This window comes from Myotis davidii, unplaced genomic scaffold (genome assembly GCF_000327345.1).
Source record: "Myotis davidii unplaced genomic scaffold, ASM32734v1 scaffold425, whole genome shotgun sequence".
Lineage (NCBI taxonomy): Eukaryota > Metazoa > Chordata > Mammalia > Chiroptera > Vespertilionidae > Myotis > Myotis davidii.
Genome location: NW_006296413.1, coordinates 4,185,126 through 4,198,109, shown reverse-complemented (window position 1 = coordinate 4,198,109; position 12,984 = coordinate 4,185,126). Strand labels below are relative to the sequence as shown.

Sequence of the window (12,984 nt, the reverse complement as noted above, 5' to 3'; positions counted from 1 at the left end):
GCTGTGGGGTGGTGGGGGGCGGGCGGGCGGGGCTGTCCTGGTGTGGGGAGTGAAGGGGTGGGCAGGACTACCCTAGGGTCAGCCTCAAGGTCTCTGGGCTTAACAAGTAAGCCCTTTGTCACCAGTGTCCCCTGGAAGGGCTGACAGGAAGGTACCAGACACAAGAACCGGCTCTGACATCCCTCCGCCCATCCGCCGCCACCACCGAACGGCACATTCAATCTCAAGGCCACAGCTACTCTCCCACGGCCAGGTACCATCCCCAGTCTCTCAGGCCCCAATCGCATCCCTCTCCAAAACTCGCATGCACCACCCACCCCTGGCCATGTGCACAGAACTGAGCCAGCCAGCAGCTCACTCAGCCAGTGAGAGCTTGGACTTCTACTCCCTACTACGGCAGGTCCCCTCCAGGCCCCCGCATATCACCCCAGACACAACCACGCCAAACATCAGATCTCCTCCCCGACACCTCCCACGGGCCACAAGCCCTTTCTGTGTTCACCCCCAGCCGAGATCAGAGTCTCACCCTAAGGTGCTGGCCTGCCTGTGTGAGCTCTGAGGTTCTCTCATTCCTCTTAGCCCCACCCCCCATCCCACCCACCCCCACAAGCCCAAAATATGCCACTCACTTTGCTGCCATGGCAAGGGGGTACTGGAAGCCATACTGCTGCTGGGCGGAGGGGGTGGTGGAGGCTGCTGCTGCTGCTGTTGCCATGGAGGAAGAGGACCAGTAGGCGGGGGAGGAGGTTGCCCACTGGGTGGCGGCGGCGGTGGCGGCATCATGCCCATAGGCGGTGGCGGCATCATACCTAGGTGAAGGAAAGGGTCAGGCCTCTGGGAAGAGAGATTTGGGACAGGCCCCCCTTCATTCCCAGGCCTAGGTGATGCCCCAAAGCGGGATGTCAGGCTCCATTACCTTTTCCTTGATGCAGGCGATAGACCCCAGAGCCCACAGGCGTACTTCCCAGGTACTGATCTTGATGGAAGGAAAGAGCAGGGACTTAGCAGGACATTTGAACTGGCCAGGGAAGTCGTCCCCCACCAACAGCTTTTACAGTCACACATCCTGCAGTCACTGCCCGTACAAGAGCAGTTCTATGAGAGGCCTGTGCTGACCCCACACAGAAACCCTTTCCTGAATCAGATGGAGTCTTGCTCTCCTGGAGCCCAAGCCTTGACAAGAGACGTAGTGCAACACTCAACCACTTTGAGAGCTGCTGTTAGTTCACAGCAACTCGCTATAACTCCTGCTTACCCCAAAGCCCCAAGGTTTCTGGTCTGACACTTACTTACCCATTGGAGGAGGGCCATGGTGCCCAGGTGGGTGGGGGCCCTGGTTCATCGGCGGTGGTGGTGGCTGCATCCAAGGAGGTGGGGGTCCATTAGGGTTGTGCTGCATGGGATGACCACCATGCCCACCTGTGAGGCTGGGTAATGGGTGTGGGAAGCTGTGGGGGCCGCCTCCAGGGCCACCAGGACCACCTCCGTGCATGCCGTGGTAGGGCCGACTCTCTGAAGGGCCAGAATTCATCCAGGGTGGGCGGCTCTGGGTGGTAGACATGAGAGACTACGTGAGAGCATTTCCTGCCAACGTCCCTGCCTGCTCCCCCTGGTGGCAACATTGTTCTCTCGGCTATGCCAGAGGACCAGCACACAGGGACAGATCTTCCCAGGTGAGATCCCCAAACATCTGGCATCCCGAAAGAACAATGTTGCCAGCCATGTCCACAATCTGCTCTGCACAAAAGCCCGGGCCATAACCCCCTCCTCTGAGGAAGATGGGGACCAGGCCATGAGAACCAGCGCCTGAAGCTCACCGGTGGAGGTGGGTTGTTGGCGGGAGCAGCAGGCCGAGGCGCACTGGCCAGAGGTGTGCTGGCAGGCCCAGAGGTGGAGCCCACAGATGCTGGCACAGGAGCTTCACCCAGTTCAGCCATGAGGGACAAATATTCTTTATCCATCCGAGCTTTATCCTGAGCTGACTGCGGGTCACCAGGCCTGAAGGTGGGGTGTGGGTTACAGAGAGAGGGGAAATCATTGAGGAGGAAACTTTTACCCTGAGGAATTGACACAAGAAAGTTGAGGAACTGAATCATCCTTTCTAACGCATTCTTTAAAACAGTCTCATCGGCTCTTCAATTGTGTGCCCAACTGGGCATCTGGGGTTACACATCGCTCTGCCACAGCAGAGCCCTGGGGCCAAGATCAGGGAGACGGGGAGCACCAGACCATCACCAGCCATGCAGACAGGAAAGTGCAGGTTCTTCTAAGTAGCAACTTTCATCAAGTTCTGCATTCCCAGCCCTGGCCAGTGTGGCTCCGTTGGTTAGAGCATCATCCCATGCGCCCAAGGATCACAAGTTCGATTCCCAATCAGGGCAGATATCCAGGTTGTGAGGAGGCAGCCAATCCATGTTGTTGTTTCTCTCTCATGGATGCTTCTATCTTTCCCTCTCTCTTCCTTTCTCTGTAGTCAATAAAAACATTTAAACAAAGAATTCTGGCCCTAGCCGGTTTGGCTCACTGGATAGAGCATCAGCCTGGGGACTGAAGAGTCCCGGGTTTGATTCCGGTCAAGGGCATGTACCTTGGTTGCAGGCACATCCCCAGTGGGGGGTGTGCAGGAGGCAGCTGATCGATGCTTCTCTCTCTCATCGATATTTCTAACTCTCTATCCCCCCTTTCTCTCTATAAAAAACCAACAAATTTTTAAGAAAAAGAATTCTGCATTTCCAGTCTGAGGGAAGGAAATCTATGCAAGACTGGAACACAGCTACCAGGACTTCCTTAACAAAGCTACTCCAAGTGAAAAAATGTTGCTATCAAGTGCTGGCTTGCAAAACTGGTCAAAATCCTTACGTTATTTGGTGTTCTTAAACCAGTCTTCGGCAGCAAAAATGGCACCTAACATTGAGCTACAGTAAAAACACTTATACCCTGCCCTGGCTGGTGTAGTTCAATTGGTTGGAGGTCACAGGTTCAATTCCGTCAGGGCACACACCCAGGTTTCGGGTTCGATCTCTGTTTGGGGTGCATATTAGAGGCACCCCAATGTCTGTCTGTCTCTCTCTCCGTCCCCTTTCTCTAAAGTCAATGAAAACATCCTTGGGTGAGGATTTAAAAAAAGGGGGGGCGGGGGGGACGACCAACTCCCCATACCCAGGATGGAAGTTTACAGATTTCCTGGGCTCAGGATGAACAACAAAACAGGACTGTTCCGCACAGGCGGTTTCTAATCATCCTGGACTTTAAACCACACCATTACATGCACAGAAAGGAAAGCTTCTCTTGGATCCACTAGTTAATAGCAACCGGCCAATGTGCTGAAGAGCTTCCTGTACACCACAGGCTACCAGCAAGCCACGACTGCAGCCCCCCTCACCTTTGGAATTTGCAATCAGAAGCAATGTGGCCAGCCCCTCCGCACTTGGTACACACTGTAGTATTGGTAATGCTACGGGTCTCTGAGCTCTGCCAGGGTCTCAAGATCCTGTTGAGAAAAAAAAAAAGTCAACTTAAGGGCTACAGCCAACCCCCTCCTACTCAATAGATTCTTCAGGTCTCTGGTGCACTCCCCTCTAGACAGATCACACACCTGTTATCATCTTCCCTAAGGGTCCCATTCAAGCGAGCCAACTCCCGAAGTTGCATCTTCCGAAGGTCATTCTGGTCCTCAGGGGTCTCAATCCCTTGCTTCAAGATGTTTCTTATCTAATAGACACAATGGACAGTTACGTTCGGTGCTAAGACAACCACCTAGATTTCTGGCAAGAGGCTTCCTTTCTGGTTCCCTCACCTGCTCTACTGCTTTCTTCACATTCTCCATGGTGTTGGCGGTAACCAGGGCATGAAGTGGCTCATCTTCTCCTGGCAACATCTGGCCATCTTTGCGCCCAACTTTCCCTTCTTTCACAGACCCTTTGCCCCGGATCATTATCTTCGCATTGCACTCCTTCTCTATGTTCTTCAATGTGTTCCCTCTATCAGATGCAGAAAAGGTTGAGTTGTTTTATGCAAATTCACATTCCAAGGGGACAGAGGTGGGCTGGTCAGGCACTGGTAGGAAATCATGAGTGCAGAGAATTGGATTTCCCCACCAAGAAATCAATGATCTCTAAGTTAAGATCAGCCACAGCAATCCTTAAGATTTGACTTCCCTGAAGTAAAATGAGGATGTTAAAGAGATTTTCTCACAGGAAGGCATGAACTCAGCCAAAGTGAAGGTCCTACCCAAAACAGGAAGGTGCCACCAATGGAACCAAATTTGGCACAATATAAACACACCTCACAGATTCTTAGGAATTCTCTATCCCATAGGCTAGAAGTTACTTACCTGGGCCCAATGAGCAGCCCCACAAAGTTGATTTCTGGATACTCATCTTGTGGAATCATTACTTTATCACTCACACGTGTTGCTGGAGGTCTAAGGAAGAAAAGACTCATTGACTCTGGTGACTTGAGGTAAGAGGTGAGAAGTCAGTACCAAATGTTTCACCCTGTCACCTGGCTGGCGTGGCTCAGTGATGAGTGTTGGCCTAGGAACCAGGAGGTCAGGGTTCAATTCCCAGGCAGGGCACATGCCCAGGTTACGAGCTTGATTCCCAGTGTGGGGTGTGCAGGAGGCAGCCCAACGATTCTCTCATCACTGATGTTTCTCTCTCTCTCTTTCTTCCAGAAATCACTAAGTCTATTATTTTTTAAATGTTCTACCACGTCACACACATTCTTCATGGGTCCTCATCCCAGACCACCCAGCCCCCTGCTTACTTGTAATCTGCGGGCGGCTTGAAGTCAGGGTTGAGAGCAACCATTTCTGTGATGAGGTTATGCCGCTCCTCTTCCAGCTTCTTGCGCGTGCGGAACTCACGGGTGTTAAGCCGCTTCCCCTCGCTATTGTAGATGGGCTCAGGGGAAGGGGACCTGTGGGAAACAGACCCCCGTTACTGCTCTACCTTAACTGTTCTGTCATCCCCACATGGGCTATAATAAGTCTTCCCCAGCCCCTCTGCCTCAGATCCTAACACAACACTCTTCGGAGGAACTGACCATAACGTGTGCTATTCAAGATCGTGTGGAATGGGGAGATGGAAGCTTAACATTAGGGGGACGGGGTGTGTGTGAGAAAGGCAAAAAAAATGGTTTTGCTTTTTTCTAAAAAGGATGAGGGTTTATTTTAGTCTGTCCTTTGGAAAAACCTCTCGACTGCAAACAAGGACAGTACTATCTGGAGTCTTCTTGCCAAATATGGATTTTCTATCATTTGCAAAAAATTTTACAATATTACAACTTTATGAACCACAAAAACCCCAAGTTTATGTAAAACGTTAACTCTCGCAGAGTTCATGCCCTGTCAGGAAGTGTATGTCCCCTCCACAGAGTAAATATGACTCTTCAACCCAATGCAACTAGGACTCAAGGCTAGTGCAGCTACTTGGCCCCACAATGGAGAGATGGTGCAAGGCTTCGTCTCTGCTTTTCCTTCAATGGCCTGACTGGCTGTGTCCAAGGCCCAGGAGCCAACCTGTTTTCTGGCTGTTCGATGTTGGGGAGTCTGGGTAAAGAAAAACGTTAAAGTGCTAACGCAGCTTCTGAGAGAGGCTGCAAATGAGACTTGGTCAAGTGCTTGTCTAAGGTCTGAACCTGCAAACAGCAGGGGAAACCTGTGATTCTCCACCAGAGTTTACAAGTCCAGAAAGCAGATTTTCTCTCTCTCTGCTTTTCAAGGAGTAAAATGCTGTTGCTACAAGTAAAAAATAGTAATGATAAAATGGTCAGTTTACCACAGCTGGATTTTGCGGTAATAAAAAAAAGAGAAGTCACACTCCTAGAATTCTAAGTTAAGATTACAAAAAGGACCATAGCTTGATATTCTGATTGAAAATTTAGTAGCAGCTGCAAGAAGGGAAGAGACCATGTGGATCAGGTTATTTAAAAAACATCCTGAAAGTAGTCAAGACTCCTACACCCTTGGTTTAGTTGAGAGAACCTTGCCTAGTTGGAGAGCAAGGACTGAACTCGGCTGCTCCCACTGTCTTCAGCCTAAAGGGAACCATGTCATCTGTTACACACACGATGGAATAAAAGGTCAGGTTTGTTCATGGCTAATGACGGCTAAATGATACCTCCGTTTCTAGCATTTGTATAAACTGTTAGCACAATCCAGTAATAGTGAACAAAAACTATCATCTTACACATTTAAATCTACAACCAACTTAAAAACATTTGTAACTGTGCAACTTAAGCAACATCAAAATGGCATTAAGTGGCTTAATATTGAAAATACACCTTCTTAAGAAATAATCTTATTAAGTTAAGAAACTCATGCATTTCCCTCCAACCTGGGCTCAAGAGAAAAACCAATCAGGTATTAGGGATTCTTTCAAACTGAATACAAGGGAGAGAGAGTCTGCTCTGGTTTTATTTCTAGCATGCTTGACATTTCTAATCCCCCCTGGTAACTGTCTAGAATTAAGCATTTCTAGCTAATCACCAAAGTGAGTTTTATCAGTACAAATTGGTCATTTAAAGGCCTCACAACAGTTTAATCTCCTCCCAAATTATGAATGTGAAATACAAAGGCTGCTATTCTGAAGGTTAGACTGGCCCAACTTCTTCACTGTAAGCATCGTATAGATCAACTAAAGGCTAATCCCAGTTCTCCAGGAAGCAAAGGTTTGTTAAAAATTCAACCCTTTGAGGAATTGCCTGGTAACCTGTAGGTATATTATTAAAGGGGGAAAAAAGCCAAAAATGGCACTTAACAATTGTGGTCTGCAACCTATAATGCAAATCTAAAAAAAAAAAAAAAAGCCAAGAAATATGAAACAACCCCCTCCAACCAAAATCTTCAGGTAAAAAAAATAATATAAACAAATTAAAGTCATTAAACTTGTTTACTAGCAAGGGGCAGCAGAAAGATGTATAAGAGTGGCTTCTAAAACCAACACATCTTCCTGATTTAACAAGGTACTAATTGGGTAACAAAAGCCAAAAACACTACATTTTAAAGCAAAATGCTTTCAACTATGCTACACGCACTAAGAGAAATTTCATTAAGAGGAAGGCATATTGTCCTTCTAAGTAAATGGACCAGGTTTTAACTGTTCAAAGACCACAATCAGCCAATAAAATTACTGCTTAAAAAATTCACTTCCGCCTGGCATGGTTTAGTGGCTGAGCATTGACCTATGAACCGGGAGGTCATGGTTCAATTCCAGGTCAGGGCACATCCTGAGTTGCAGGCTTGATCCCCAGTGTGCGGCGTGCAGAAGGCAGCTGATCAACAATTCTCTCTCATTATGTTTCCCTCTCTTCCTTTCCCTTCCTCTCTGGAATCAATAAAAAAACGTACTTTAAAATTCACTTCCCTTGGCCTTTTTTTTCACAGGTGAAATTTTAAATTGAGATAGCATGACCACAGCTGTTGGAGGACCACACTCCCCTTAAAAAGGGGGAGGAGGGGTGGTGGTAATGTAGGGATGGTAGCTAGCCTTCCCAAACAGGTGGGAATATTCTGGCCCCTCCTAATGCCCCAGGCAATGGCCAAGGCTGAAAATTAACTGGCAGTGAGGAAATTGGTTAGAAATCTTGTCTATTTTAAAACCATCTCAAAACCATGAGCAGGAACAATATAGCAATGAGCTGAGCAGACCGAGTTTCTGGCCTGCTCAAATTCAGTGATGCTCAAAAATATTCTTTCCTGCATCGTCCACCTGTGAGAAAAACCTCTACACCCTGGGCTTTCAGCCAAAGCAGGTACTGAAAAGGCTGGTAATGGCCCACTCACTGTCCTTATGGGTGGGCAAGTCAGGTTAAAATAGACATGCTTACAAATTAGAAACCAGTCATCCATTTTCCTGTAACCTTTTATTCTGCTAGTAATTAAGTTTCATTCCAATTTCTAGCTGATGACCACATATATTGCTAATTAAACCCTACTCCCCAGAATGATCAGAGTACCAGTCGTCTTACTAGGATTTTATTGCACTGACACAACATGTTGCCACCAGTAAAACGTTATTGAGAAAAAGGTAAAAGTGTTACTGTCAGCTGGTTAAAACTGTTTCCCAACCTGTCCTCAGGGTTAGGGGGGATGCCCAGGTCTCCTGTGCGCAGTTTACGAGTCAGGTCTTCTATCTGCAGTTGCACTGGAAGAAACCAGGTTAGGAAAGAAAAAAAAGGATGGAAAAAAGACAATGTTACCAAAAAACATCTCAAATCTCAACAACAAGCATGAAGAACTCGGAGACTTTGAAAGGGACGACTGATCAGTGAACACATTGAGGCAAAAACTCCCAACCATCTATCGGCAGGAGTCCATTTACATCTATAGGTATTTTTCACTTCAAAATGGTTATCACTTAAGGAAGCAAACAGTTTGTTTGAAGAGGGGTTAGCAGTATAGACTGTTCACTATGGCTAATATCAAAGCATTTACCAGGTGTTTCACCTCTCCCCCTACCAAAGCTTTAACAATTGGCACCCAGAAACAAACCATGTATGTTATCACCAATACCCTGTTCCCACCAAATTACTTTGAGGGCAAGACTCTTGAGAGCTAATTTTTCCTCACAATATTAAGCATAGCCCCAAATGAGACCCAATTAACGTGGGACAAGGAAAAATACCAGTTGAGCAAATATTATTTTCATTGATACAAGGTTAAAAATTCCTTAAAGAAGACAGTTAATAACCAATTCAACACTTCACAGTTCATACATACTTTCTGTACACCAAATCCGTACTAGTAGGAATCTCCCAATACCTTCTGCTTTTATTCAAATTTTAGATGACAATCCATATACCTTAACAAACCAGTTATGGTAAGAAGTCTGTTTTTAAACTTGCTCCTTATGTGGGAGTAAAAGTAGGGGTATAGAGGATTGAAAGTGTGGGTCAAGGAGAATGGTGTGACCCTCTGACCTTGACAAATGAGGCTGTACATGAAAAAGAGAAATGAGGGTTTTTCACAAAAATTCAGACTCCAGGGAAATGCTACCCAGCTGATTTTACTCAAAATAACAGGACCTGAAGAGCCAGATCACTTTCTTCAGCATGCTTAATCACAACTTACTTCTTACCTCTGTAGCATCTGAGAGTTTTGAACAGCTTAAGAGCAAGCTTTACTGGCTGGGTTAAAGTTAAAATAGCTCCAGGACAGGATTAATGTAGGTCTACCCCAAGATACCCGTCTAAATTTAAATAAACCCCAGAGCCCTAGCCGGCTTGGCTCCGTGGGTCAAGCATCTGCCTGCAGACTGAGGGGTCCCGGGTTCGATTCTGATCAAGGGCACATACCTTGGTTGCAGGCTCAATCCCCAGCCCATCAAAACACGTGTGGGAGGCAAACCAATCGCTGTCTCTCTCACATCAATGTCTCTCCTCCTCCCTTCCACTCTCTCAAAAAATAATCAATGGGAAAATATCCTCGGATGAGGATTACCAAACAAACAAACAAATAAATAAATACATCCCACAGGGGCTGTATCACACACCCATTAAAACTCTGAAGATGCCCTGACCGGTTTGGCTCAGTGGATACAGCGTCGGCCTGCGGACTCAAGGGTCCCGAGTTCGATTCCAGTCAAGGGCAAGTACCTTGGTTGCGGGCACATCCCCGGTGGGGAGGGTGCCGGAGGCAGCTGATCGATGTTTCTAACTCTCTCTCCCTCTCCCTTCCTCTCTGTAAAAAATCAATAAAATATATTTTTTAAAAAAACTCTGAAGTAAAATCTACGTTATTAAAAAAACACTGGGGCATTCTGTACAAGGCAGTGTGTACTGAGACAAAAGTAAAGACAACGGCTCCTAAGCTTTTTCCCCCTTCTTCTCGCCCTAAGCTCTTTTATGCCAGGAAAGTTCTGGCTTGGCAGTTGAGTTCTAAGAACAACTAAAAGTGAAAGCCACCTTCCTATGGGTGTGTGTGAGACACTTCTCTTAACTGGTCTGCAGGGATAGCGGGGTCTGATGTGAGGAAACAGCTGGCACTTAAATCAAGGTTGCTATATTCCTTGGAGTGGAAATCTACATTCGCCCAGGCTTTGATTCTAGCTATAATTAGCTATAAGTAGCCCTCAGAGCTCAGTGCATTAACTCCTTCCACAGGAAGAGAACTGGAGGTGTAAAGAATGAGTTTGGTTTCCCATTTTCTAAGTCAGCTTGTTATTCTTGGGATATTGCTCCACAAAGGACATTTTCACAAGGCTGTGAAGATTCAGATCTAACATGAGAGAGACTAAGAGACTGGGCCGGAGTAGATAGGAACAGTGAGGGAAGGAAAATATTGTAAATATTAGACAATTTCAACACCTCAAAATTGTCAGCAGTCTAAAAAATGTAAGACACTCTGATCCTCAAGAATAACAAGCCAGCCTTGAAGCTTTTTATTTGTGAAGGCCATAGCCTCATAGGTGTAGGAAACCATTGCCCTAATTTACTCCAGAGGGGGTGTTTATTTGGTTAGTAGGAAATGTTTATCAAGTGAACTTTTTTGAGACAGCAGCAGAGGTACACAAATAAAGGTCAAATTGCATTAAAAACCTTGTATTTTAAAAAAGGTAATTTTGAGGTTAATTTCATTTCCAATGTGGATAATCATTCTTAATTCTTAAAAGTTCCCAATAGGTAAGATTCCATATCCAAGTAGTATCCCTTTCCCAGCAGAGTTCTTTAGTGGTAAATACAAGAGCCCTCATTTTAAGACAGCTCTCCAAAGACCAAACCAGGAAAATAATTGCTGAAGGAAAGGTTAAACTCAACAAAATGATAAAAAGGGGGTGAACTGTAAACACTTTCAGAACAACTTTTTGATTAAACTGAGTATTTTTCCTTTCAGAAAGTACCTATAAAAAGTAAAAGACCATTTTTTAAGGGAAGGGAGAAATGTAAAATTATGGTGAGAGGCCATGCTGTGAAAAAGGTACTTGGTTTACAATACCTGCAGTGTTCTCCACTGGGGCCGTGTCCACAGAGGCATAAGACACTCACCTCACCAACTGGCAATAACAGCAGCTGAAGGTGTGGGGTCCTAAACTGGGGGCTACTCTTAACTCCTAAGTGGCCCCTCTACTTTCCTGGCACTCATGGAGAACACTGCTGTTACCAACAGACCATAACAAGGAGCTGCAAATGCAGGACCCACACAGCAAAAACTGAAGAATTATTTCAAAGTCATGAAAGTACACCTGGCCATACATTATCTCAAAATAGAAAAGTTTAAAGTCTCAAAACTAAACGAATAAAGTGTCGCTCAGAATATTAACAATCTGAAAATGCATTTGGGTGCAGAACGTGTATTTACCTATATAAGCTCTCTCTTGTTCCCGAGTGAGTCCAGGGGGGATAACTGTAGGCATTCATGGAATCACCGTTTTCTGTTCCATTGTGTCTTGATTCCAGCGGCTCCTCTTCCGCTTCTTACTTGGGAAGTCTAAAGGAAATAAAGTTCGTAAGATGCAAACACAACCACCACAATAACCACCAAGAGGCAGTTCAGGATACTTAGGACATTACATGTAGCTCAGCAAACTATGAAACTGAGAACTTGACCTAAAACGTAAATAGCAAAGATTGGAAGCCAAACCTGAGAAATCAGAGACAGGTGGACCTGAGTCCAAAAAGTTAACATTTCAGAGAAACTGTGATGTGAACAGGTAACAAATCTTTTTTTAAAAGAATAGTTTGATTTTTAGAGAGGGAGAGAAACAGCACTGTGAGTGAAACATGGGATCAGCTGCCTCCTGCAAGCCCCCCACCAGGGGTCAAGCCCGAAAATCCGGGCATGTGCCCCGATGGGAAATGGAGCTGGCAAACTTGTGCATTGGACAATGCCCAAACAAGCCACACCGGCCAGGGCAACAAGGTAACAAATCTTAATGGGTAAAGTTTCAGTTAGGGAAATAAAGTGCTGAGAAGATATATATTAATATATACTACATCATCCTTGAATAACCAAACAAGTTTGCAACCTGCTGGCTGCTCCCATCACCACCTTCCCAACCTTTCTAACTAGGCCAGATCTCCATAAATCTATAGCAAGTTTCAAGACTACTTTTTTTTAATGTTTTCTTTCCTTTATTTATTGTCTAAAATTTTACATGTCTCCTTTTTCCTTCTTTTCTCCACCCCCCAAGACAACTTTTTTCTTCAAAAGTTTGGTTGACATCAACAATTTTCCTGGCCATTTGTACAGTGTCTGACACCTGAAGTTCAAAAAAAATCCCTGGCCAGAGTGGCTCAGTGGTTGGGAGACACCCATGAAGAGGTTCAATCCCCAGCCCAGATCATAGGGGAGGCAAACTGATCAATGCTTCTCACAACAATGTTCCTCTCTCTCTCTCTCTCTCTCTCTCTCTCCCTTCCTCTCCGAAAAAAAGTAAGTTTAAAGAAGGCCTTTACTTTTGTTCCTTTATATACAAGGATTCATAGCAAATTCAGAAAATTCTGAAGAGACTAGCAATTATGTATATTCTGGTCAAACTGCTCGTATCCAGGCAGAAACTGGGTTCTTTTTATTTGACATGATATCAGAAACAATTTTCTCTCTGAAGAACTTGCATTCCCCATGTTTCTCACAAGGATGAATAGGCTTTAAGGATATTAATGTATCTTTAATGGCTTAGTATTAAAGTTGGATGAAAGTAGGAATTATTTGTGAAGAAATCAACATTTTCCCATTTAGCTGCAGAAATTCCTTCTCCGTGGTGAAGACCCTGCCTCACAGTCGAAATAGCTCTTCTGGGTACTTTTCTCCCTCTCAGACTCCTCTACAACCAGGAAGGGGTTCCACGTCATGACTTCACTCTTTCACACCCTCGGGACATGCACTCCCAGGACCCAATCCACCCTCTCGACCCCCTCCACACCGCTCCCCTCCACCTGGGGCTGGAGGGCAACTGGGGACCCCCGCCCCCAGCTTTCATTCGGGCCCTACAGCCTGGCAGCGCACTGCGCCTGCGCACAGCGAACCTCCCGCTCAGCCGCCCC

At 45.9% G+C, this 12,984-nt stretch overlaps 1 protein-coding gene across 4 annotated transcripts in view; it reads right to left on the bottom strand.

Annotated features, from left to right (window-relative positions):
- SF1 (splicing factor 1) overlaps positions 1–11,455 on the bottom strand; it is a 12,906-nt gene extending 1,451 nt beyond the window's left edge. Inside the window, exons 1-11 of one of the 4 annotated variants that reach the window (XM_015569067.1) lie at positions 11,300–11,454; positions 8,072–8,147; positions 4,768–4,920; positions 4,334–4,423; positions 3,797–3,980; positions 3,596–3,711; positions 3,383–3,490; positions 1,818–1,998; positions 1,290–1,567; positions 917–976; positions 630–809 (exon numbers count right to left, since the gene is read on the bottom strand). In XM_015569067.1, the coding sequence (XP_015424553.1) occupies positions 630–809; positions 917–976; positions 1,290–1,567; positions 1,818–1,998; positions 3,383–3,490; positions 3,596–3,711; positions 3,797–3,980; positions 4,334–4,423; positions 4,768–4,920; positions 8,072–8,147; positions 11,300–11,354 (1,481 nt within the window). In that variant the 5' untranslated portion in view covers positions 11,355–11,454. The other 3 variants (XM_015569068.1, XM_015569069.1, XM_015569070.1) reach the window with 3 other exon arrangements.
- Between the last annotated feature and the right edge of the window lie 1,529 nt (positions 11,456–12,984).